Raw genomic sequence first — 22,588 nt, 5'->3', positions numbered from 1 at the left:
TACACCTCCTGTATACAGCGTAGACATACATGCAGATAGCTCAAAATGCATTCAGATAACACACCAGTTGGCTTAAGAAAGTCGGCATGTATTATTTTGCAAAGTCATGATGTCATGTTGATAATTTGATGTTTATACAACAAAAAGTGCATAGTGCTGCTAATTTGATTTGTGGTTTTCAATATAAAACTAGGTGAAATCGGTTCAGTTTTCGTATATTTATTTTTTAAACATTTTCAGCACATTTGAACAGTACAGAGAATACTAATAACTGTAATAATTTGGGTAACTAAAATTATGATATTAATTTATTCATTCATTCATATTTATTATACAGGAAAGTTAAAAGTGACATTACAATATAAACGGGCCTGTCTCAGTTTAAAAAATGGTTTTCGGCAGGTTCCTCTTCTGCAGAAACATAAAACATGGTTACACCACGTTGGGACAGACAATTGTAAAGACATCAATATGAACTAGACATATTTGGACAACTAAAACGACAATACAGTTTCATAAGGTCAAAGACATTTATACAAGACATCATATGAATATGAAATCTTTATACCACTTCATCGTTAGCAGCATCATCTTTGACAATCATGGGGACCTGAGCAGCCGAGTCCTTGATGCAGAACTCCGGGTTGCTTATGAAGCTGTGGATGGAGTTGCGAGACTCAGGTTTCTCCAGACCTTTGCGGGGAGACACGTTGTGTCTGAAGGCATCCATTACACGAGTCTGAAAGATGAGGAAAAACAGCCAGCTCAGGGTTTTATGTTAAAGGAAAATGTTGGTGTTTTCTATCCTGGTCGTATTTTTATTCATATATTGTCTGTTCTGACAGTAGGTCATAATAATAGGTGGCTCTGCTACATATGTCAGAGCAGGCAGCACATATTGCAAATAGAGGTGTGACGAGACAGCCGGCTCACAAGACAATCCGCCATATTGGGTTCATGAGAACAAGACAAGACATTGCTTTGTCAATCACATTTCCTGAATTTTGTTTCAAAGGTTAAACAATACCTGCGTCACCATGCGGTTGTAGCTGCGGAGCCACCTCTTTCTCTTCATTTCCTCCTTCTCAGCGTGGTTGATCTCTTCCCGAGTCTTGGTCTCTTCCATCTCGCCCTCAGGGTTCTCCTGCTGCGTGCCTTCACCTGGCAGCCTCAGGAACTTCAGCCAGCTGGTGGGGACACTGGTTACCAGCTGAGAGGGGGACAGACACAAACATCCTTTTCCTCAACATCTCTGTGACTCAAAGCCCCTGGAGTTTTGGAGACAGTTTTTATTGTCTAATGTTGGTAATGATCAGTTGCACAGAGAACCAGGTCTTCATTACTATATTTATGTCATAATTTGGGAGGAAACTAAGGGCTGTCCACACCAAGAATGATTCAGAGCAATTTAATGAATGATAGAAACACTGACAGATAATCATCTAAATGTACAACATGACAGTGCAAAGAGATTGGTTCCACACAGGTGGTCAGTGGTATGGCATGACATTAGAAATACTTTTGAAGTACTAATGTCACAGAAACCACTGAGAGTGAATCTTGTGTTTTGGATTTTATTGTCATACTGCTGGTAGTCTATATCCACGATGTTCCACTTCCGAGATTGCTCTGTTGCAGCTGGAAACTCCGCCACATGTCACTCTTTTCAGCCGGATGTCCGTCCCCTTCCTCTCTCTGTGTTGGTGTTCTAACTTCTGGTGGATTTCTGAGGACTATGGTTAACTGCTCCTCAGATTTTTGCAAGGTAAATCCAGAGAGCTAGCTGGAATATCTGTTCAAGTTTTCTGTTGACTACTAAAACTACGTTTGACAAACACATGTTCCAACTATACAAGCAGTACCGTGGCTCCGTCCGGCGCTTAGAATTGCACATGACGACTGTTGACGCTCTCTGGGGCTCTGTGTGCCGCTATTTTGGTACATAAAATGTCCCTGAATCCACAAACAGGTAGAATATTGTTACAGATATTTATTTAATCTTACATTGCAAGGTCTGCTGTATCAGTGTGTTATGTATAATTATCATCTGGAGCGGGCAGTGCGTGCTTGACGCCAACGTTTACAGAACGTTATTGTTCAGCCGTGTGGATGCTCATGTCGTTAAAGTTATCGTTGTAGTTATCATTTTTAGTGTGAACAGGCTTTATTGCCCATCAAGCTGTCGGAAGGCTTTACATGTGGAACCTCTGGAGAAGTAATGTGTTTCATTTACAGATCTTTATTTCCTACCAGCGCCCGGTTGTGGGCATGATGAATGAAGAAAGATGTAGGTGGCAAGTTAAAAGTCCCTACTGCACAAATAGCCTATAAAGTTCTAATCATTTTTCAGCAATCATGCAAAATTATACTGTTTATTTGCAGCCTAGTAGTAAATGTAGTTTTTAAGATCCTGATCACAACGCCCCCAGTTTGGCTAGAAACTTCAGGTCATCCCTATCTCCCCTCATTTACTAGTGTCTCACCTGTCCCCACAGGAGGGTGCCGAAACCCAGGAAGGTACACCACAGCCACTGATCGATGGTCAGACCAACACAGCTGAATGGTTTACCACCAAACTGAATAATGATGATCTACAGGAGGAATGAGAGGTGACATCATACAGGAAGTCTTCAACAGAGGTGGATATAGCAATAGAATAGAAAAGTGAAGCCAATAGAACTCAACAGTGACTGCCCACTTTTTGAACTGCTCTGGTACTGGAAGATTTTTTTTCTTATTCAAATGCTCCATTGACATTTCAGAAATTGCTTATATAAAATTGTTACACATCCAATAAGCTAAGAGTTGAACGTAACCATCCATCCATCCATCTTCATCCGCTTATCCGGTATCGGGTCGCGGGGGCAGCAGCTCCAGTAGGGGACCCCAAACTTCCCTTTCCCGAGCCACATCACATGAACGTGACCATAAAACCTTTCATTTGTCAATGTCAAACATTTTGATAAAGGAAAAAGGCAAAGCTATAAGACTGTGTATGTACATAAACAATCATAGTGGTAGCAGCTCACTAGCAGTTTACTGGTGCAATCAACATTTCTATGGTAACAACAAGCTCCACCAATCAGAGATTGTGGCTGCTGGCTTCTATAGGAGCATATACTATCGTTTAACAATCTCGTAGATCGTTGCAAGGCTACTCTTAATGGTTTTGACATTATGGTTGATAATCAAAATTCATAGAGAAAATTAACGTTATTTTCAGAAATCCCACCGTTGAGCTCTATGCAGAAGTGCTTTAACAAATAGGTTATGTCACAGTGGTCCATATACATTCAATTTTACAGTCTATGGTAACTTTACACTGCAACCCTGACCAGATATGATGATTGCCTCGCCCTTCACAGGTTACCTGTGTGAAAATGGTTCCCAGGATGATACAGCAGAAGATGAGGTTGTTGTAGATGCCCTCAAACACATTCCTCTCGCCATGAATCTTGCGGGCGTTGATCTCATTAAAGATCTGCATCAGAACAAACACGTTGAACACGATGGTGTAGTGCTCAGAAGACGGGGCGTGGAGGGGGGCGTCCCTGCCACTGTCAATATCAAACAGCGTCTCACCTGTGAAAGGGAGGGTCAAAGCACCAGTACTTAGCAAAGACTACATACGGAAACCAGCCTTTTGGCTAATTCTGACATATTTACAGTCTCTGTCAAATACATTTATTAATAGAAAAAGATGTGTTAATCAACTCAATCTTCATGTTTTTAAATACAAAACGCCATTCATTTAAACAGTAGTGCATTTACGATTAATTAGTAAGTGCATTGTAATTAGGATATTTTGATGTTTTCTATTCACAAATTTAATGTTTTTTAAGGGATTTTAAAGGGAGTCTGCGTTAGATAATGTAGCTGTGGTTGTGTTCGCTGACCACAGAAAAGCAGGGTGAAGATTACAGCTAGCTGGTAGACGGCGTGTCCAAGGATGTTCTTCAACATGGTGCGGGAAATGAGCGCCTTGTTGCGACCATACGGTTTCCTGAGCAGCAGCTCCTCGGTTGGCTGCTCGGTGGCGAGAGCCAGTGCAGCGAAGGTGTCCATGATGAGGTTGACCCACAACATCTGCACAGCTTTCAGAGGAGAGTCCTTGAAACACACACACACACACGGATGTATTGTCAGTGTCTATTAGCAGAAAAACCACAAGCTCCATTTTGGAATTTCACAAATTTTCAATTTAAACATCAGATTTGCTAAAATGTCCTTGATTTAACAATCATGTATCAAAAAACCGAGGAGGACACACTGTTGGATGCTCTCTTCCTCTTCTACTCTTTCATCAATGCCTAACAAATCTATCTCTTTCTCTCCCTGACCCTGTCTTTCTGCTTGAGCAGAACTGGTTGAAGCCTGAAAATATTGTAAACAAATTAATAACATAACTAATTACACTGGACTGTTCAACTCTGTTTCAGACTGAACATGAGCCTTTTTCAGTTGTGGAAAATACTTTTTGATAATCATCTGGATTGAAGCAGCAAACATTCAGCGTAAGTATAAAAACATTACATAACATTCATTTGTTTATTTGATTCACAGATGCTACATAGTGTTTTGAGCTCAACAACCCAACTGCAATCGCTTGTTTGCTGAGGCCGGGTTGGGCTCCAACATTAACACAATGACAACATTGTATTTAGAGTATTGTGTTAAGGTGTTCATGAGATACCAACCTTTCGTGAACTTGTAAATTTTGCCAAATGCTGTGTGCACGGAAGGGAGGGGCTGTGTGTGTCTGTGTGTGTGTGAGAGAGACGCATGGTGACATAGAGATGAAGAGAGAGCAGGGAATGGAAATGCAGCTGAGCAAATTAAATAGCGTTAAATAAATAAATAAAAAAATAAAAAAATTACTAACGAAACACAGTGTGTGGCGGCCGGTGTTGATTGTGTGTCTATGTGTGGGAAACACTGACCTACGGTCCCACTACAGACCGTTGAGAAAGACGGGTTCAGAGCAATGATGGATTTAAGATGTCTGGCCAAACCACTAATCTTATTCGAACACTGAAGCAAGCTGACAGTAGAGCTACACCCACTTTTCTACAACTACCTAATGTTGCCTGTGGTCAAGGTAGTGTTTAAACAGCAATCTTACAATTACAATTTTGTATTTTGTTTTGGAAAAAAAAGCATGTTAAAGTTGTTGGTATGTGTGTTTATTTATTTAAGTTTATGTTGTGAAGCCACGCAAACCCTTTAGTAATCAATTTTTAGTACACATGATGACATTGAAACATTTCTTTTTATATTCTGACAGTACTGAATACGGACAGTAAACTAAGCCATTAAAAACCTATATAAAGACCCAGTCAAGCAAAAGAAAGAAAATGCTGTGATATACCGTGAAACCGCCAGAATCTTAAAAAACACCGTGATTTGTGGTCATACCGCCCAGCAATGTCATGGAATTGCCAAAATGGGGATCTAAAAAAATCTGGGTTTTCCCTACAAGGTTTGTTTCACAACGCCTTACCGTATGAATAGTTTGGCCTCATGTGGACAAAATATATATGCAGATATATTCAAAACTATGTGTTTCTTTAAAAAGATTGGAGCTTAACATTCCAAACCTGAGCTAATCTTCAGAACTGTGTCGGAGCGGTATGATCAGAATGAGCTGATGTCATAACAACCTCATTACCTTTTAATTAAAATGTTGCCAAACTCTAATTTGTGTATGGGAATAATTGGCATTGGCAAAAATCTTGTTAGTCTGAAATGTCACTCTGATGACAAGGTCTCTAACCAGTTTTTCACAGAGGCGTGCTGCGTTCCGTCCTCTGCCACGCGCCATACCACACCGGGAGCCTCTCAGAAGCAGAGCGTCTTGCCTGTGCGACTTGCAGATTTTATTGTCTCTACTAGTGATGTCACCAGAACCGATACTTCTGATTCCTTCCGGTTCTAAAATTACGATAACCGACAATGCCCATTTTTTTGGAAGGCACCATAGGCACCGTTAGTGATGATGCCAGATGTTAGCAGCATCGGTTCTGCTAACATCTGAAGACATATATTAAATGGTCCCCACTGTCAGTTAGACTGGGCTATAAGAGTGTCAAACGCTACTATTATTATGTCGGCCACTAATGTAGGCAGCAGCAGTGTCAGGTGTATCTGACCTGGGTGATGCAGGCTCCCATGAAGGCCACGAGGACGGCGACCACATTGACTGTGAGCTGGAACTGCAGGAACTTGGCGATGCTGTCGTAGACGTTTCTGCCCCACATCACAGCCTTCACGATGCTTCTGAAGTTATCGTCTGTCAGGATGATGTCAGAAGCCTCCTTTGCCACATCTGTCCCCGCAATGCCCTGCAGAACGCAGCATGTTGGTTAGCTTACATAAAGTTTACACTAAAGCTGGACCCCAAGGGGGTTCTGGGCTCTTATGATTCAGTAGATCCCCCCCACTGGATCCCCACATGTTCTGACACTGGAAGCACAATAATGGAATGGGTTATTGGAAGACTTGAAAGAGGGAATTTTTAATAAACTAAATCTTTCTGAAAGGAATTAATGACGTGGATGAATAAAAAAACAAAGAGAGAGATCCATCATCAAATTAGAATTAATAGAATAATCAATTGTTTTTCCTTTAACCTCCTGGCTGCTCTGGATCAAAATCTGATTTGTCAGAATAAAAGGTCTGAGGGATGGGGCCACAGACAGGCTGTCCAACAGGTATTTGCACATTAGTTTTGTTTATCTTCCATTAACTTGAAACCATAACAAATTAATATGCATCTGATATTTGAATAATTCAAATTTTATATTATTACATTTACAAATAAGTTCACACGTTATTGTCTTTTAAATCAGCTACGAGTTAACGGGTTAAAAAACTAATTTTTTTTATAATTTATGTAGTGATTACTGTATTTACTGTTTTATAATTTACTCTGTCGTGAATGTTACAAAGCAGTGTGATGACATCAGCTACAATCATTACCATGGCAAAGCCAACATCTGCTTTCTTAAGGGCGGGGCCGTCGTTTGTTCCGTCTCCGGTTACTGCAACAACCTGCCTCTCCTCCAGCACGGTGCTGTCGATCATACCTGGGATGTTGAGAGACAGAGACCCATTTTTCACACGTATGGACCAAATGAGTATGTGCCCAAACTTTAATCGCTTTTAAAATCGGTTTAGACACATTTTTTTCCCTGCTGTGTTCATCACGATTATTTGGTTTTCATGTCTTTTCCTCTGAAGGCCATGTCTTTGCCTCTGAATTTCTATATATGCTCAATATATTCTATATACAGTATGTGGTGCTGGAACCAGATGTGGATGAGGGCAGGGCTGGGGTAGTGCAGGAACCAGGTGAGGGTGTAGGCATGGTTGGAGCAGATGAGAGGTGCTGTTGCTCTATGCTCCTCTTGTGGTCCGCCTTGGCTCTTTTAATTCCACTGGCCTTTTGGTGTGCTGGTGGCTATACCATTTAGTTTTGGTAAATAATGTTCATAGTAAGTCAGATGCTTATTAATGTGCATTATCATTTGCTTATAATTCCAAACCCCAACCAACTTCACATGTAACGTCATATACAACTTCATAGTTAACTTCATGTTGAAGTTGTAAATAAATCTTCCTGATGTCAAAGTCAGACATCTCCCTACAGCTGGCCGGTGTTTTCAGCAGACAGTTTTCAATAGTTTTTACAAGCCTATTGCCTATATTTTTGTAATACAATAAATACTGTTACACTTTTTGAAACTATTTCAGCTTGTGTAGGCCTAGCTGAACATATTGAACACACCTTTAAAAATACCGTGATAAAACTGATACATCCCTACTTTGATGTATACAGTACATGTAAGTAAAGTGCTTTAAACTGCCTTGTGTATAAATTGAGGTATAAATATGTTTCCCTTTGCCTTACCTCTCTCTATCCCCCTGTCTGTCTAACCCCTATGTCTGTCTGACTGTCATGACCTGTTTAAAGTGTGTCTTACCTTTGACCAGAGTGTGCTTGTCCGTTGGAGATGATCTGGCAAGGACTCTCAAATTTGGCCAGATCTTATCAATAAGCTCCTGCTTAATCTGCACAGATAGAAAGAAGACATAAAAATATTAAGTTATAGCACCAACTATCAATCCTACAATATTGGCCAGCCCTATCTAGAGTGTTAGATGTGTGTGTCTCACCTCTCCCCGGCGGTTGTGGATCCGATGGTTGAACTCTTTGCCCTCCATACACAGGAAGTCATCTCCAGGTTGCAGGATGCCACATTTGATGGCGATGGCCCGGGCAGTAGCGATATTGTCTCCAGTCACCATGCGGACAGTGATCCCGGCCCGCTGGCACTGTCTAATGGCTTCTGGTACCTAATGAGAACAAAATAACAAAATGTTATCTGTAATGTTGGATGATTTCTGGTTCGCTTAAAAAAAGAGTGGAAAAGAGTGATTCTTGTGGCATAAATCCTGTCATCTTGTTGTCTTGGCCTGTGTCTTTGCTTTGTTTGGATCACTGCGGCCAATGAATAAGGTACATTTTTACACACAGGAAAACGCGCTACCCGGATTAGACTTGCTTTTAAGAGCAGGGAATTTTCCCCGCAGAATAGAGACCGGCTCTTACTAGCAGTATTTGTATTTGTACTTGTAGTATTTGTATTTGTACCCTCCCACAAATGCATATTGAAAGCGCAACTTGTCTTTTCTCGCTCATGTGGCAGGCAAGCTGCAATTTTACCCAAGTGTGCCCTGTTTGTAAATAGCCCGCATTTGTTAAGTCAGTCATTGTGAACAATTAATGCCTGGAAACAGGCATTGAGTATTTTTACTATGATTGACTGGTTGCCTCCCTGTGTCTCTTTAAAAAGACAGGGCTGACATACCTCAGGTCGTACAGGATCCTCAATGCCAACCAGTGCAATACAGGTTAGGTCGCTGAGAATGTGGGCCTCGTCTTCCCAGTTAGGCTCTCCGTCAGTGGTAGGAAAGTCTCTGTAGGCGAGGCAGATGGTCCTTAGGCCCTCTGACGCCATGGACTCAACCACCTTCTTCACCAGGTTGTCTTGGTCCTGACGTTTGAAGGCTTTAACTTTGCCGGGCTCTATCAGGATCTTACAGCACCTGGAACCACAAGAAAGAGTTATGGGATAATCATCTAACTGTGCACAGAGCTGTGTGAGCAGCAGCCAACCTACTTTCTGAGCAGGATCTCAGACGCCCCCTTGCTGTACATTCGGTAGCTGCCATCATGGTTCTTTAGCACTGTGCTCATGGACTTCCTCGCAGAGTTGAAGGTGTAGACCTTGAACAGCTTCTCTTCTGGAATTTTGCTGCGGATGGTCTGGTAGTCTCGGTGCAGGTCGAGGGAAAATCCCAGTAAGGCACATTCAGTCTTGTTTCCTACCTGGCAAGCCAGCCCGCCCTCCTTCTCTGGTGGCTGCAAGAGAGGATGTTAAATCACAGCACGTGTTTTTAATAACAAATCTGCTTCTTCACTTGCGTTTCACTCTCCACACCGGTGTCTTCGGACAAAAAGTCACGTCCTGAGATTGATAATGTTGTCAGACACTTTTAGTAACAATCTGAGCAGTATCAAAACAAAATCACTTTTATTGGACAAAAATCAAGGCTCTACAATTGCCCCATTAAGTTACATTACAGCTCAATTTGCGCCACTCATCATTGTGATCTCGCTTAATTCCAGACCAAATTCAAATATTTTTGGTCACATCAGTCTATTAGACACAAATGCATGAGGAAATGAGGCCCAGCTTGGAAAAAACTGTAGATACCCTTTAATATTCAAAAACATTAAAATTGATTGAGGTTGTCCTTTAAAGTTCCCTCCTGCCATTTTTAGGTGTCCTTTTGCTAAAAAAGGAACATAGTGATAAAATAAACAATAGTGAAAAATATTTTTAGGTAAGCTAAGGTTAGATAAGGTAAGGTTTAGTTGAGAATAAATCATAAATATGAATATAAATAACTGATAGTGATAGTAACTGATACTGATGAACATTTATGTGTGCTCTGATCTGTGCAGTGGATCCAGGAGGCAGTGATCAGTCCTGAGCCTGCTCTCTTATCCAAATGCTTAACAGACAGAGCTTTTAGAATAGACAAATATATATATATTTTTTTTCTTTTCTTTTTTACAGCTCACCATAATCTTGCTGGTATAGGCGCAGTTGACCCCAATGCCCTGGACAAGCAGGTCCAGGATCGGGGCAGGGATCTGGTCTGGCTTTGGCAACTTCTTGTAGTAGCGTCCAGCAATGTATGTCTGCACCACCGTCATGCGGTTCATAGTGAGTGTGCCCGTCTTGTCAGAACAGATGGCTGTGGCGTTGCCCATCGTCTCACAGGCATCCAGGTGGCGAACCAAATTGTGGTCCTTCATCATTTTCTGAAAAAAGGGAAAGCAGAGTTACCTGATACTGAGCAATTTACTAGAAACATTTACAGAATGAACAGTGTTTATTCCAGGATTAGCTGAAGGGTTCAAACGGGCCTAGCAGTGGGTCACTGCTCCAACCTGGGCAATAGGCAGGCAAAGGGATCTCATATTAATGATAAAAAGCTTCATAAAGTGACATTTTCATGCCATGGGACCTTTAAAGAGATGCCAATAAACCAGAGCATATTTTTTTTCCCATTCCGGAATGCTGTGTGGACTCGTCTATGCAGCGCTGTTTAGGAAGGTCTGGCAATGTGAGACTACTTCTAGGCTAGAACAACAACCACATACTAATAGGGGCATTGGCAAAGCATAAGCCTAAGTAGTGTAGTAAATATTATTGAAAAGCTCAATTTGAGCATATCACAAATAATAAGGAATGATATTCTAATGGTATTATAGAGAAAGATTGAGAGCTATATACAGACTGTATATGTTAAGAGTGACTGGATGTATAATGCTGTAAATACAAGAGACCTTGACTGAATAGGCCAGAGAGATGGTGACGGCCAGAGGAAGACCTTCAGGCACAGCCACCACCAGCACCGTCACGCCGATGATGAAGAACTTGACCAAGAACTGTCCATAGATGGGCAGACATGCATGGGCCCAGGGGACCCTTTCAATCAAGAAGGTACTGATCAGGAAGCGAATGATAAGGATGGTGACAGTGAGAATTGCAACAATCAGACCTAAAGACATAAACAGAAAGACAGAGAGAGACAGATACAAACAAAGAAAGGAAAAGACATAGTAGGTTTAGTTTAGCTACAAACCTGAACCTGACATGTTATGTACAATGAGGAGCAGTGAAGAACCTGTTCTGTGCAACTCTTCAATAAGCTACTCCAATAAAAGGCACGTGTGGTTGCAATTATCACCCCAATGAGATGTATTTACTTACATTACACAAAAAAATGTGTTTAACTAATTCTGATTGTCGGTTAACAGTTAATTATTAACAGGATGAGGTGAATAACAGTACAGTATATTTTCTGTTCTGAGTTAAAGCTATAGTCTGTAGTTTCTGTCTCCCCATTGAGGAATTCTAAGTACCGTATTTTCCGGACAATAAGTCGCACTTTGTTTCATAGTTTGGCTGATCCTGCGACTTATATTCCGGAAAATACGGTCTTGACAACCGTCGGCGCATCCACATATTGCAAGTCTTCCGTAATCATGCACCACCCCCACCCCTTCTCCGTGCAGATGCTAGTAGCTAAGGAGAATACGGAGGATTAAAAAAACATGATGACTCTTTAGAGTTAATTATCTTCACTCGAGTTTCTCAATTACAATACGTAGCTCTGTTGTCTGTAAATATGCAAGAAAAATTAAACAATTGGTGCTGTCTACACTGTGTTATTCTCCTGCTAGAGTTAGTACCCAACAGGCTTAAACAGGGCAAGTTATAAACTTGTTTTAGCCTCTAAACATGCTCAAAATGTCATTAAAAGCGCCTACCCATGTGCATTGATTCCTTCGGCGTGCACACAGCGAATTTGACTGTAGTAGCAGTAGGCGTGTTTCAACTAGTATAAACTTCACCGGAAAACAGAAAATAAACAGAGGTATGTGCACTAGCTGAATTACCACACAACTTCCGTGTCTTTCTGTCCCATCTCCAGCAGTCAGATTGACTGATGACATTTTGAACATGTTTAGGGGCTGAAAACTAGTTTATTACTTGCCCTGTTTAAGCCTGTTGGGTGCCAACTCTAGCAGGACGATAACTGGGTGTAGACAGCACCAATTGTTTTCATTTTTCTCTCTACTGACAGCACTTTTAATTTACAAACAACAGAGCTACGTGTTAAATTTGACCGGAATTCACCTTTATTTAGCTCTATATCGACTCATTTGGATATGGCTTTAATGTAACAGACTTCATTATTATAAAAAAGATTTCCACTAAAGTTTAATCAATCACTCATGTCCACCACATGTGGCAGTTTCAATAAAAGTCCCGTGGATTGTTTCATTGAGGGAGAGCACAGTAACATGTTGACTCTATCCAGCAGGGAGGTGGTGTTGATATCTACACTCTATCACTGTGACATTCACACTCTATTGATCACTGTGACATTCACAATCTATTTATCATTTATGTGATTCTTTGATAACACCTGCTTTGCCGATCTGCATAGCCATTTTGCACAGCTTCCCCTGGAGAACAGACTTCTCCTTCTTTGGTAGGGTTTTCTTCTCGTCTGGTTCTTTCTCCTCGTTAAGTGGCTGCATCTCTACCATGGGTGAAACCTGGGTTTTTTCTACAGAGGAGACAGGAAGTCAATAAAACGTTCAGATGTTTGTACAAAAAACATCAAACCTGCTGGTGTCAGGTCCAAACCATTTCTATTAGGGTCTACCATGCAATGTATGGTATGCAGTGTTGGGAGTATCGCATTAGAAAAGTATGTATAACGTATTTACAGTAATGTTTTCCTTTTTGCTGTAGTAGTAGTATTACGCATTACAAATTACATTTAGGTAATATTATACCTGTTACAATCTCAGTGACGCGAGTTACAATCTCAGTGACGCGAGTTACAACGCATTTAACCTGACGTTTAGTGGTGTTTTTTTTTTTGTTTTTTTTTACAATTTACCAACACTGCGAAACATTTCGACAGAGAAAAGTCTGCGAGTATTATTTCCTGTTGCCGAAATTTGATGTCTGGAATGACTGCGGAGACAGATACATTTGTGAGATGGATATTCTTTTCAGAAGTTATTTACACTCTGTTTAAGCAAGGTGCTGTCCCGTCACTGTTCCCATGGTCAGAGCCAGAACCAGAAACATCTGTGTCCCAACAGGTAACGGCAGTGTGTGGTGTTGCTACAAGTAATATTATTACATTTTATCAGCCGTGGAAAGTGACTATGCCCTACTTCAATACAATTGTAAGGTACTTGTAATTGAGTATTTTTATTTTCTCCTACTTTATACTTTATTGATCTGGTGATGAAATTCCTAAGCTACCTGCCAAGTCAAACTTATGCTGTCATTTTGGTGAAAGTAACTCAAAAGTAATGCTAAAGTAGAGTAACACATTACAATTCAGAGACAGTAATATTGTAATAGAACTAATTATTCTCAAATGACAGTAACTAGTAATCTATAATGTATTGCATTTTTGAAGTAACTTGCCCAACACTGATGGTATGTACAAATTCTCAAATTAAAGCCAGTATTCAAATAGTGTAGTCGTTTATAATAGTGAGGTTTTTATAAATCAATGTTAACTGCTGTCAATGAAATTGATACTTTCAGCTAGGAATGCTAATTTAATAGCCAACCCTTGTTAACCAATTATGAACTATTCACCATTCACAGACAAGTAGGGATCTGAGTCCCAGTCACAAGGTTGTGCGGAGCAGCAGAAGTGTCCAGTTTTCCTGGTTGCCCCGTGCTGCCTTTCCTGACCTCAAGTCCTTGGGTCGTCCTCTAGAGAGGTTCTGTCTTCGTGGCTATTACGTTTCACACTCCCTCAACCATTGATTAATCTGCTCATTATTTTCTCAATTAATTGATTGATAGTTGATAGATAGTCAAGAAAAGAAGTTAGTGATAAACGCCCTGTGTAATTTCCCAGAGCACAAGTGGTAGGCTATGTTGTATCTAACCAACAATCCAAAAATCCAAAGCCAATAAGTTTGTTATCATGTATGACAATGAAAAGCATCAAATTCTCACATTTAGGAAGCATGAAACTTCTCCTTCTCTGTGAGTCATACAAACCAAACATACTTTTTTTGTCATTCTTCTCAGCTTCACCAGTAGCAAGCAGTGTTAAGATGATTCCTGTCTGAGAATTCACACCTACAGCGGTGACCAAAAACTTGCAAGAGCCCTCCATCACATGGGTGCCTGAGAGAGAGAGGGAGGGAGAGAGAAAGGGGGATTTTACCACAGTGGGAGCTGTGGACAGCTTCATTGAAAGCACACAGGAATGCCATGATAAAAAGAAAGCAATAAAAGTGACAGATCTTAGTTAAAACTTATTACAGTGGCTGTATGTCACTTTGTACAGCATGCATATTTTTTTCCACTTGTCACCATGTTCCTTTTGGCTTTAACACTACTTTGGTGAGCTGATTGTAATGTTGTATTTTGGGAAGCACAAACCGAGTCCATGCATCCTTTGCAGGAATGTGTGCATTTCTGCACAACCCGGCATGAGAACCATACAAAAGGCATTAAGAGTTCTGGTCCAATAGGAAGCCTCCTAAAATGATCTATTTTTAAATCATCCCTCACTGTTACTGTGGTGGCTCTCACTAAAATAATCATTGCCATAACACACTAAGTTTACATAATGAATAATATTAAATATAATAATAAAATATTGTCATTTTTTCAGTGTTTTAGGTGGTTAAAAGTTGTATTATTTCAGTGTAGGCAGTGGTTTAATGTCCCATCTATAGGTGTGAAAGCCTGAGAGATGAACAGATTTAAGTCGAAAATGAGCAGCAGAAACTGACTGCTAAGAGCTGACAGTAACAGCTAAACTCACACCGAAATGGGTTATAATTTGATGTGAATGGAGAAGAGTTGAAGCACCTGACAGCAACATGGGGTCTTTGTTGACACTCTTCTTGACATGATCCGACTCTCCAGTCAGAGAGCTCTCATCAATCTTCAAATCATTGGCCTGAATTAGGATGCCATCAGCAGGTAGGAGGTCACCTGGAAAACCAACACACACAGGTAAACTGTAACAACAGTCCTAATGATCTGCTGGTAGTGAGCTCTGTACAAGAGACAAGACTCATTGCTGTTCAGTTTTGAATTTAAATTCTTTGAGGATCATAAATTACATTATATTCACTTCCTTTATTTTGTGGTGGCAGTGTAACCTACATGCAATCTCAAAAGCATGACACATTGAACTGGGTGCAACACATAACTAACTAGTACCATTTGAAGATTTTCAATCCTAGATACTAGGTTACCTGAATTTTCTTGGACTACATTCATTGCATTACATTCTTTTCACCTTTAAGGTAACTGCATTGAAATGGCCCAGGATTCACATGATTATGTCCACTTTTCAAAAAAAGGTGTGAACACAGAGCATATACAAAATACATATTTTGAAATAAGATGAATTGAATTAACTGGATAAAAGAAAATCCTGACAATGACTTAATTTCAACTAAAGACGTATTACCGACTGCTATCTGTTGCGTTTTCCTCCCGTTACTCTGTCCTCTGTGACTGTCCACATCTGGAAACTAAGCTGCACGGTACAGGGAACTACTGACTGGCTCATGATCAGACGGTAGTAGCGGCAGATGGGCTATACAAAAGACCCGGGGCGTTCTATGAAATGACGCATTAAAAAAATAATCGCTTGATCACGCAAATTTGATTGTGGGAAGTCAAAATCGTGATCGCGATTAAAATTTGATTAATTGTGCAGCCCTAACCACACACACACACACACACACACACACACACACACACGCACGAGACACATGAGTTTTTCTTCTGTGTTTTGGTTTCCTCCCACCATAAACACATGCATTCTAGGTAACTACTGTTGAGTTGGTCAACAGTAACTTTTTTTTCACTGAGTGTGCAAAATTTTTGTTATTTTCTGTGCTACAGATGCATTACAGTCAGTACCAGAAAAGTATGAAGATTTAACATCCTTTTTTAATAATCTCAACCAATGGAAGCTCTGCTATAGCTAAGTGCATGCTTTTTCTCTCACCGTATTTGGCTTGCGCAATGTCTCCAACGACAATCTCGGACACATTGACCTGGATCACCTGCCCCACTCGGACAACGGTGAACTTCTGGTCATGCTCGATGCGACTCTGGAGGCCGCGGAACTGCTTCTCTTTGCTCCAATCGTTAAAGGCCGTCACCAGGACCACGCAGACCACCGACAGCAGGATGGCAGTGCCTTCGATCCATCCAGCCGCTGCCTCGCCTTCATCCTCCACGCCACCAGACGCTTTGCCACAATCTGAACAGAGACAGCGCAGGCTGGAGTTTTAGCTTTTTGAACATGTGTTCCCCTGCTTCTTTACATACTCAAAAAGTGCAGAATGCACAGAGCTCTAGACCGCTTGGAATAAAAGAGCAGGCAGCAACCAAAAAAAACATCCAAAAAACACACCTTCACTCAGTGGTTTCTGTGACATGAGAAATACTTTAAATGAGTATAAATTTTGGGAACGTCTGGAGGAGACCCCTGTCCGACAGACTTTCAACTCACACCTCCGGCGGAGCTTTTCGGACATCCCTGTGGAGGCTAGGGGCATTGAACCTGAGTGGACAATGTTCAAAGTTTTCATTGCTAAAGCTGTGGCGGCGAGCTGTGGTCTTAGGTGCCTCAAGGGGCGGTAACCCACGAACACCCTGGTGGACACCAGTGGTCAGGGAAGCCGTCCGACTGAAGAAGGAGTCTTTCCGGGATATGTTGTCTCGGAGGACTCCGGAGGCAGTTGCAGGGTACCGACGGGCCCGAAGGGCTGCAGCCTCTGCCGTGACAGAGGCAAAGCAGCGGGTGTGGGAGAAGTTCGGAGAAGATATGGAGAAGGACTTTTGGTCGGCACCAAGGTGCTTCTGGAAAACCGTTTGCCACCTCAGGAGGGGGAAGCGAGGAATCATCCAAGCTGTATACAGTAAGGATGGGACGTTGTTGACCTCAAATGAGAGGTAATAGGGCGGTGGAAGGAGCACTTTGAGGAACTCCTAAATCCAGCTGACACGCCTCTGTGGTAGAGGCAAAGCTCGAGGATGATGGGGATTGTCGTCAATTTCCTGGTGGAAGTCGCTGAGGTAGTCAAACAAATCCACAGCGGCAAAGCCCCAGGATTGATGAGATCCGTCCCAGAAATGCTGAAGGCTCTGGGTGTGGAGGGCTGTCTTGGGTTTACACCCCTCTTCAACATTGCGTGGAAGTCTGGGACGGTGCCTAAGGAGTGGCAGACCGGGGTGGTGGTTCCCCTCTTTAAAAAGGGGACCAGAGGGTGTGTGCCAATTACAGGGGTATCAGACTTCTCAAGCCTCCGGTAAAGTCTACTCCACGGTGCTGGAAAGGAGGGTTTGGCCGATAGTCGAACCTCGGATTGAAGAGGAACAATGCGGATTCCGTCCTGGTCGTGGAACAACGGATCAGATCTTTACTCTCGCAAGGATCTTGGAGGGGGCCTGGGAGTATGCCCAACCAGTCTACATGTGTTTTTGTGGATCTGGAGAAGGCGTATGAGCCGGGTCCCCCGGGAGAAATTGTGGGAGGTGCTGCGGAATATGGGGTGAGGGGGTCCCTCTCAGGGCCATCCAATCTCTGCATGACCAAAGCGAGAGCCGTGTCCGGGTTCTCGGCAGTAAGTCGGACTCGTTCCAGGTGAGGGTTGGCCTCCGCCAGGGCTGCGCTTGTCACCAATCCTGTTTGTAATATTTATGGACAGGATATTGAGGCGTAGTCGGGGCGGGGAGGGGTTGCAGTTCGGTGGGCTCGGGATCTCATCGCTGCTTTTTGCGGATGATGTGGTCGGTTCGCAGCCGAGTGTGAAGCGGCTGGGATGAGGATCAGCACCTCTAAATCTGAGGCCATGGTTCTCAGCGGGAAGCCGATGGAGTACTTTCTCCAGGTAGGGAGTGAGTCCTTACCTCAAGTGAAGGAGTTTAAGTACCTTGGGGTCTTGTTCGCGAGTGAGGGGACCATGGAGCGTGAGATCGGCCGGAGAATTGGAGCAGCCGGTGCGGTATTACATTCCGTTTATCGCACCGTTGTGACGAGAAGAGAGCTGAGCCAGAAGGCAAAGCTCTCGATCTACCGGGCAATTTTCGTTCCTACCCTGATGGTCATGAAGGCTGGGTCATGACCGAAAGAACGAGATCCAGGGTACAAGCGGCCGAAATGGGTTTCCTCAGGAGGGTGGCTGGCGTCTCTCTTAGAGATAGGGTGAGAAGCTCAGTCATCCGAGAGGAGCTTGGAGTAGAGCCGCTGCTCCTTTGCGTCGAAAGAAGCCAGTTGAGGTGGTTCGGGCATCTGGTAAGGATGCCTCCTGGGCGCCTCCCTAGGGAGGTGTTCCAGGCACGTCCAGCTGGGAGGAGGCCTCGGGGAAGACCCAGGACTAGGTGGACAGATTATATCTCCAACCTGGCCTGGGAACGCCTCGGGATCCCCCAGTCGGAGCTGGTTGATGTGGCTCGGGAAAGGGAAGTTTGGGGTCCCCTACTGGAGTTGCTGCCCCCGCGACCCGATACCGGATAAAGCGGATGAAGATGGATGGATGGAGTATAAATCTTTGCTCACAGTTGAGTAGGTGGCTTTTAATAGGGCTCAGGACACAATCCCATTTTCATTGCTATAAATGTGGACAAATGTGGCTCATACCACTTCAGAATGTGCTTTTAGTGACGTCCTGAGCATAGTAAAACCCTAAGAGTATTTTCACCTATACTTAGAGCTGTCCACTTGGGATCCGATTGCTTTAGATCACATTTAATTACATGGTGAAAACCTGACTGAAAACAACAGAAAAGAGGGAACACATTCTGACCATCAGTTGATCTGACTGTTAGTGTAAAATAAAAATAAAAACTTACTCTGTCGTATATGCGTGGGTGGGTGGTAGAAAGACAGGCCCAGTGAAAAGATGGCTGCCAGCATCAGGACGACCAGGGTGACATCCTGCAATGCCTCCCACACTAGCTCCACAAATGTCTTTGGTTTTTGTGGAGGTATGTGGTTCTGGCCAAACTCTTCTCTCCTTTTGACAATGTCTTCCGTTGTTCCATTTAAACCTGCAGTAGGAGACAAAAATTAATCATCAGAGACAAGTCCCCGTCTGATCCTGACACCATTTTCTTGAGTTTATATTTGATGTAACATCTTTTGATCGAAATTAATGTCATAAGTGTTTCAACATTTCTAATCATTAAAAATTATTTTAGGCTTACACCTTTTTGATGGGGTAAAACTTACACTATATTAAAAGTTCAACTTCCATGAAAATGTAAAAAAAATAATTTGTATTTAATATGTAATAAGCTAAAAAGGCCACGTCATGTACTCCAATGGTAAAGGGACGCTCCTAAAATGCACTCTACATCTGATTGTTCTCTGTAAAATCAGACGGTTGCTCTCTTCTTTGGCACACATCATTGTAAACTAGCAAATGTATGTAGCCTAATGTATGTATGTACATGTAAAAGATGTAGTTTGGCTTCAGAATTACTGTGGAGACACAAACTGAACACAGAAGTAGTTTCTAAATATATTTACCATTAACAGGTGATGTTCTCAGTCTGGCACACAGTGCGTTAACATCTCCGTATTTCTCCTTGATCATGGTCACTGCCTCTTCTCCTCTTAGCTCCATGAGGGAGCGCAGATCCTGCAATGAGCAGCTGAAGTGCATTTGGTGGTTGGCCATACTGACAGAGGCCTGGCAAAGAACACAAACTCAGGGGTCGGCCTAGAGTGCAGATCTGGTCTGACAGGGACTCTGTGACTGTAGGGGGGATAAATCAGGTAATTTATATAATACAACTGAACATTTAGCCCATTTCCCAAAAAATACCAAGATATACCTTGTGTATCACCATAAAAAAATTGTGTCCATCCTCAGCATTATGATGAAGTTAATATGTTAACATACTGTAGTTACCATCTACGTTAACATTCTAAGGAAGTGAATTTGAGCATTGTTGGTGGGGCATGATATTTTCATGGTCAGAGACTAATGCTACTTTTGTTACTGTTGGATTAATGTATACATAAGTCAATGTCTGACAAAATTCTCTTTCTGACTGTAAGGTAAATTACAAAGAAACAGGACACAATAGTCCGGGTCAGTGGCTTTAGCCGTATCCTGTGCACACCGTGCGGTAAATTTGAACTCCCAAACATAAGACCAGTGTTGTGTGAAAAACTGATTCCATGTAGAATCTGTTTCCTCTTACCGAAATCTGTGTCAAACCTATGTCATTCATATTCTGTACATGTGACGCTACCGGTGTACCGTTAATTTCTCAATCTCTCTCTTAACGCCATTTAATTTTATAGCATGGTCTGGGTGACAACTCGTTCTGATTGGCAGCAGGGTGTCCATAAAAAAGTAAGCTAACTTTTCATTAGCTTTCTGGCTCATAATGGACTGAAAATATCACCCGTAGCTAAGCCTGTAAAGTCGTATCTAAGGTCAGTCCTATTTCCTGGAGAAGTTAACGTCTCCAGTCAGTGCATATTTAGCCAGCTAGCTAGCTAGCTACCTAACCTTATCGGATTGGAATAATTGTTTCAGGTGTTAGTCAAACCTTCGATTGTAAAACGCATTAAAATTTTAAATATATTGTCCTGAAATAGGTTATTTGGCAAGTGACCATACCCCTCGGAATTAAAAGACTTCCATCAACGGTTCAATGGACATCCGTCGTGCATTAACGTTAGCTAGCTAGCTAACTGAGGTTAACGTTCACTTACCTCTAAAGTTACCTAGCTACGTTAGTTCGGAAAAACGTTTGCAGAAATTAAATTATTGATTAACGTTACTACATTATGAATTCTTCTTAATTAATTAAAGCTGATAAATTCATCAAATACTCAGGACAGGTTGTTTAATTAACTTACCGCGTTATTGAACATTAACTGGCGTGTTAGCTAAGTAGAACTAACGTAAGCTATCGTAAACGTTCATTTAATAGTTAACCTAGCTAACTGCCGCAACATTACCGTTATTCTCGGATAAATTTTAAACGTGAGCTAAACATTAGCTACATTATAAATATCTAAACAAAACTCACTCAACACCGAAAGGAGTATTTTTCGTTAACGTTAGCTTTGTGTCGACAAAACGTAGCTATAGCTAGCTGTCTCTGCTTACCTTTCACTATAGCTACTTCTTAGTATGTGATGCTATTCTATTAAGCTGGCTAGTTACCGGTAATTGTTCATTTTAAAAAGCCGAATGCACCGCTCTGCTGCCGTTGGACCAACAGGACACGCACACAAAACGATAAACCGTTATGAAACCATGGGAACCAAAAGACATTTTTAATAAACGTATTTTAAGCATAGACCTATGATTTTAAGTGAATATTTGGCTACAGTGACTACTGTCAGTATGTTAACTAGTAAATAACCAAAAGTGGCGTTACGTTCATTTCATAAAACAGACCTTCATGTGTAGATTGTCAAGTAAATACCAGCGAAATAGACAATATAATATTGATTTCAATATTGGCAGTTGAATGGTAGCCTATACGGTATATTGTGTTGGCTAAAAACTATACTAATTACAGGTAAGACCATAATAATACAGTCTATGGGTAAGACAGACAAAGATATGTGAAACAGATATGACCATGCACTTGACTTGACTTGATAAGATGGAAATTAGCAGTTGTTCAGAAACACTGCTAATTTCCATCTTAATACATGACATGACAATTTAAAAAAAACAACTGTTAAATTCGTTTTGATTAGAAAAGCTGAAATAGAATAATTTAAAAAAAAAAAAAATTACGGTAAATACACTTACTTAGGCCTACTGAAAACATGATTCTCAATTTTTTTTAAACCTTATGTCTCATAATCAGCTCTATGTTCACAGGCATTTGCCTCCATTTCTTGCATTGCTCTCAATGTACATAGAAATAGATATTTAACAGCTAAGAACAAGGGCAACAAAGCTGATCAAATAGCAAATAGGACTATTTTGTACACAAGTGTATGTTTATGATGTATATGTTTACAGATATGATGTCCTGATGATCTACCATTCGCACGTTTTCTTTATCCCTATTGTCTTACTGTACATACAATATGTGTATCTTTATGCATGTGTCTCTAGCCTACATATACACTATTTATATACACTTTTTATGTCTGTACAGTCAAATTACATATACCTTGTTCAGCTTTGTTGTCCTTGTTTTAAGCCAAGTCTTTTTCTTCATGTAGGCCTACCAGAGAGCAATTCCCTGTGTGCTTTACACTCACTGATTTTATATCTACAGGTGCGATTCTAGGATCAGACATTTAAGACCTTTACAGAACAACCACGTCAGCTAACAGTTTGTTACACTGTTAACACTATGATCTCCATCATGAGTGTTGTATTTTATTTTAAAGTTTTTGTCTATTGCTTATTGCTGCACAGGATGTTTGCATGTTT

At 41.5% G+C, this 22,588-nt stretch overlaps 1 protein-coding gene across 4 annotated transcripts; it reads right to left on the bottom strand.

The window, feature by feature from the left end:
- Positions 1-238: 238 nt before the first annotated feature.
- On the bottom strand, positions 239-21,466 carry LOC116672311 (plasma membrane calcium-transporting ATPase 1). 4 transcript variants are annotated; one of them, XM_032504082.1, is made up of 20 exons: positions 21,353-21,376; positions 19,696-19,924; positions 19,017-19,214; positions 16,165-16,422; positions 15,009-15,134; positions 14,160-14,315; positions 12,571-12,714; positions 10,922-11,136; positions 10,151-10,393; positions 9,183-9,424; positions 8,871-9,108; positions 8,176-8,355; positions 7,983-8,070; positions 6,979-7,085; positions 6,150-6,341; positions 3,897-4,110; positions 3,371-3,582; positions 2,484-2,591; positions 1,028-1,210; positions 239-739 (listed from the first exon to the last, which is right to left on the bottom strand). In XM_032504082.1, the coding sequence occupies exons 2-20, from the start codon at positions 19,844-19,846 to the stop codon at positions 563-565; spliced, it is 3,432 nt and encodes a 1,143-aa protein (XP_032359973.1). In that variant the 5' UTR covers positions 19,847-19,924; positions 21,353-21,376; the 3' UTR covers positions 239-562. The 4 variants fall into 4 exon arrangements, with proteins under 4 accessions (XP_032359973.1, XP_032359967.1, XP_032359958.1 ...); XM_032504076.1 differs by lacking the exon at positions 21,353-21,376 and adding an exon at positions 21,043-21,288; XM_032504067.1 differs by having other exon boundaries at positions 240-739; positions 21,296-21,466.
- Between the last annotated feature and the right edge of the window lie 1,122 nt (positions 21,467-22,588).

This window comes from Etheostoma spectabile, chromosome 3 (assembly GCF_008692095.1).
Source record: "Etheostoma spectabile isolate EspeVRDwgs_2016 chromosome 3, UIUC_Espe_1.0, whole genome shotgun sequence".
NCBI lineage: Eukaryota > Metazoa > Chordata > Actinopteri > Perciformes > Percidae > Etheostoma > Etheostoma spectabile.
Note: the sequence above shows the minus strand (reverse complement) of the source record. Positions and strands in the feature narration are given on the sequence as shown.

Coding starts and splice junctions, on each gene's coding strand:
- LOC116672311 (XM_032504067.1), bottom strand. CDS start 19,846: ATGGCCAACCACCAAATGCACTTCAGCTGCTCATTGCAGGATCTGCGC. Junction 11,137..12,570: donor TATGCAGATCGGCAAAGCAG/GTGTTATCAAAG, acceptor TTATGTCTTTAG/GTCTGATTGTTGCAATTCTC. Junction 7,086..7,982: donor CAAGCACACTCTGGTCAAAG/GTAAGACACACT, acceptor TCAACATCCCAG/GTATGATCGACAGCACCGTG.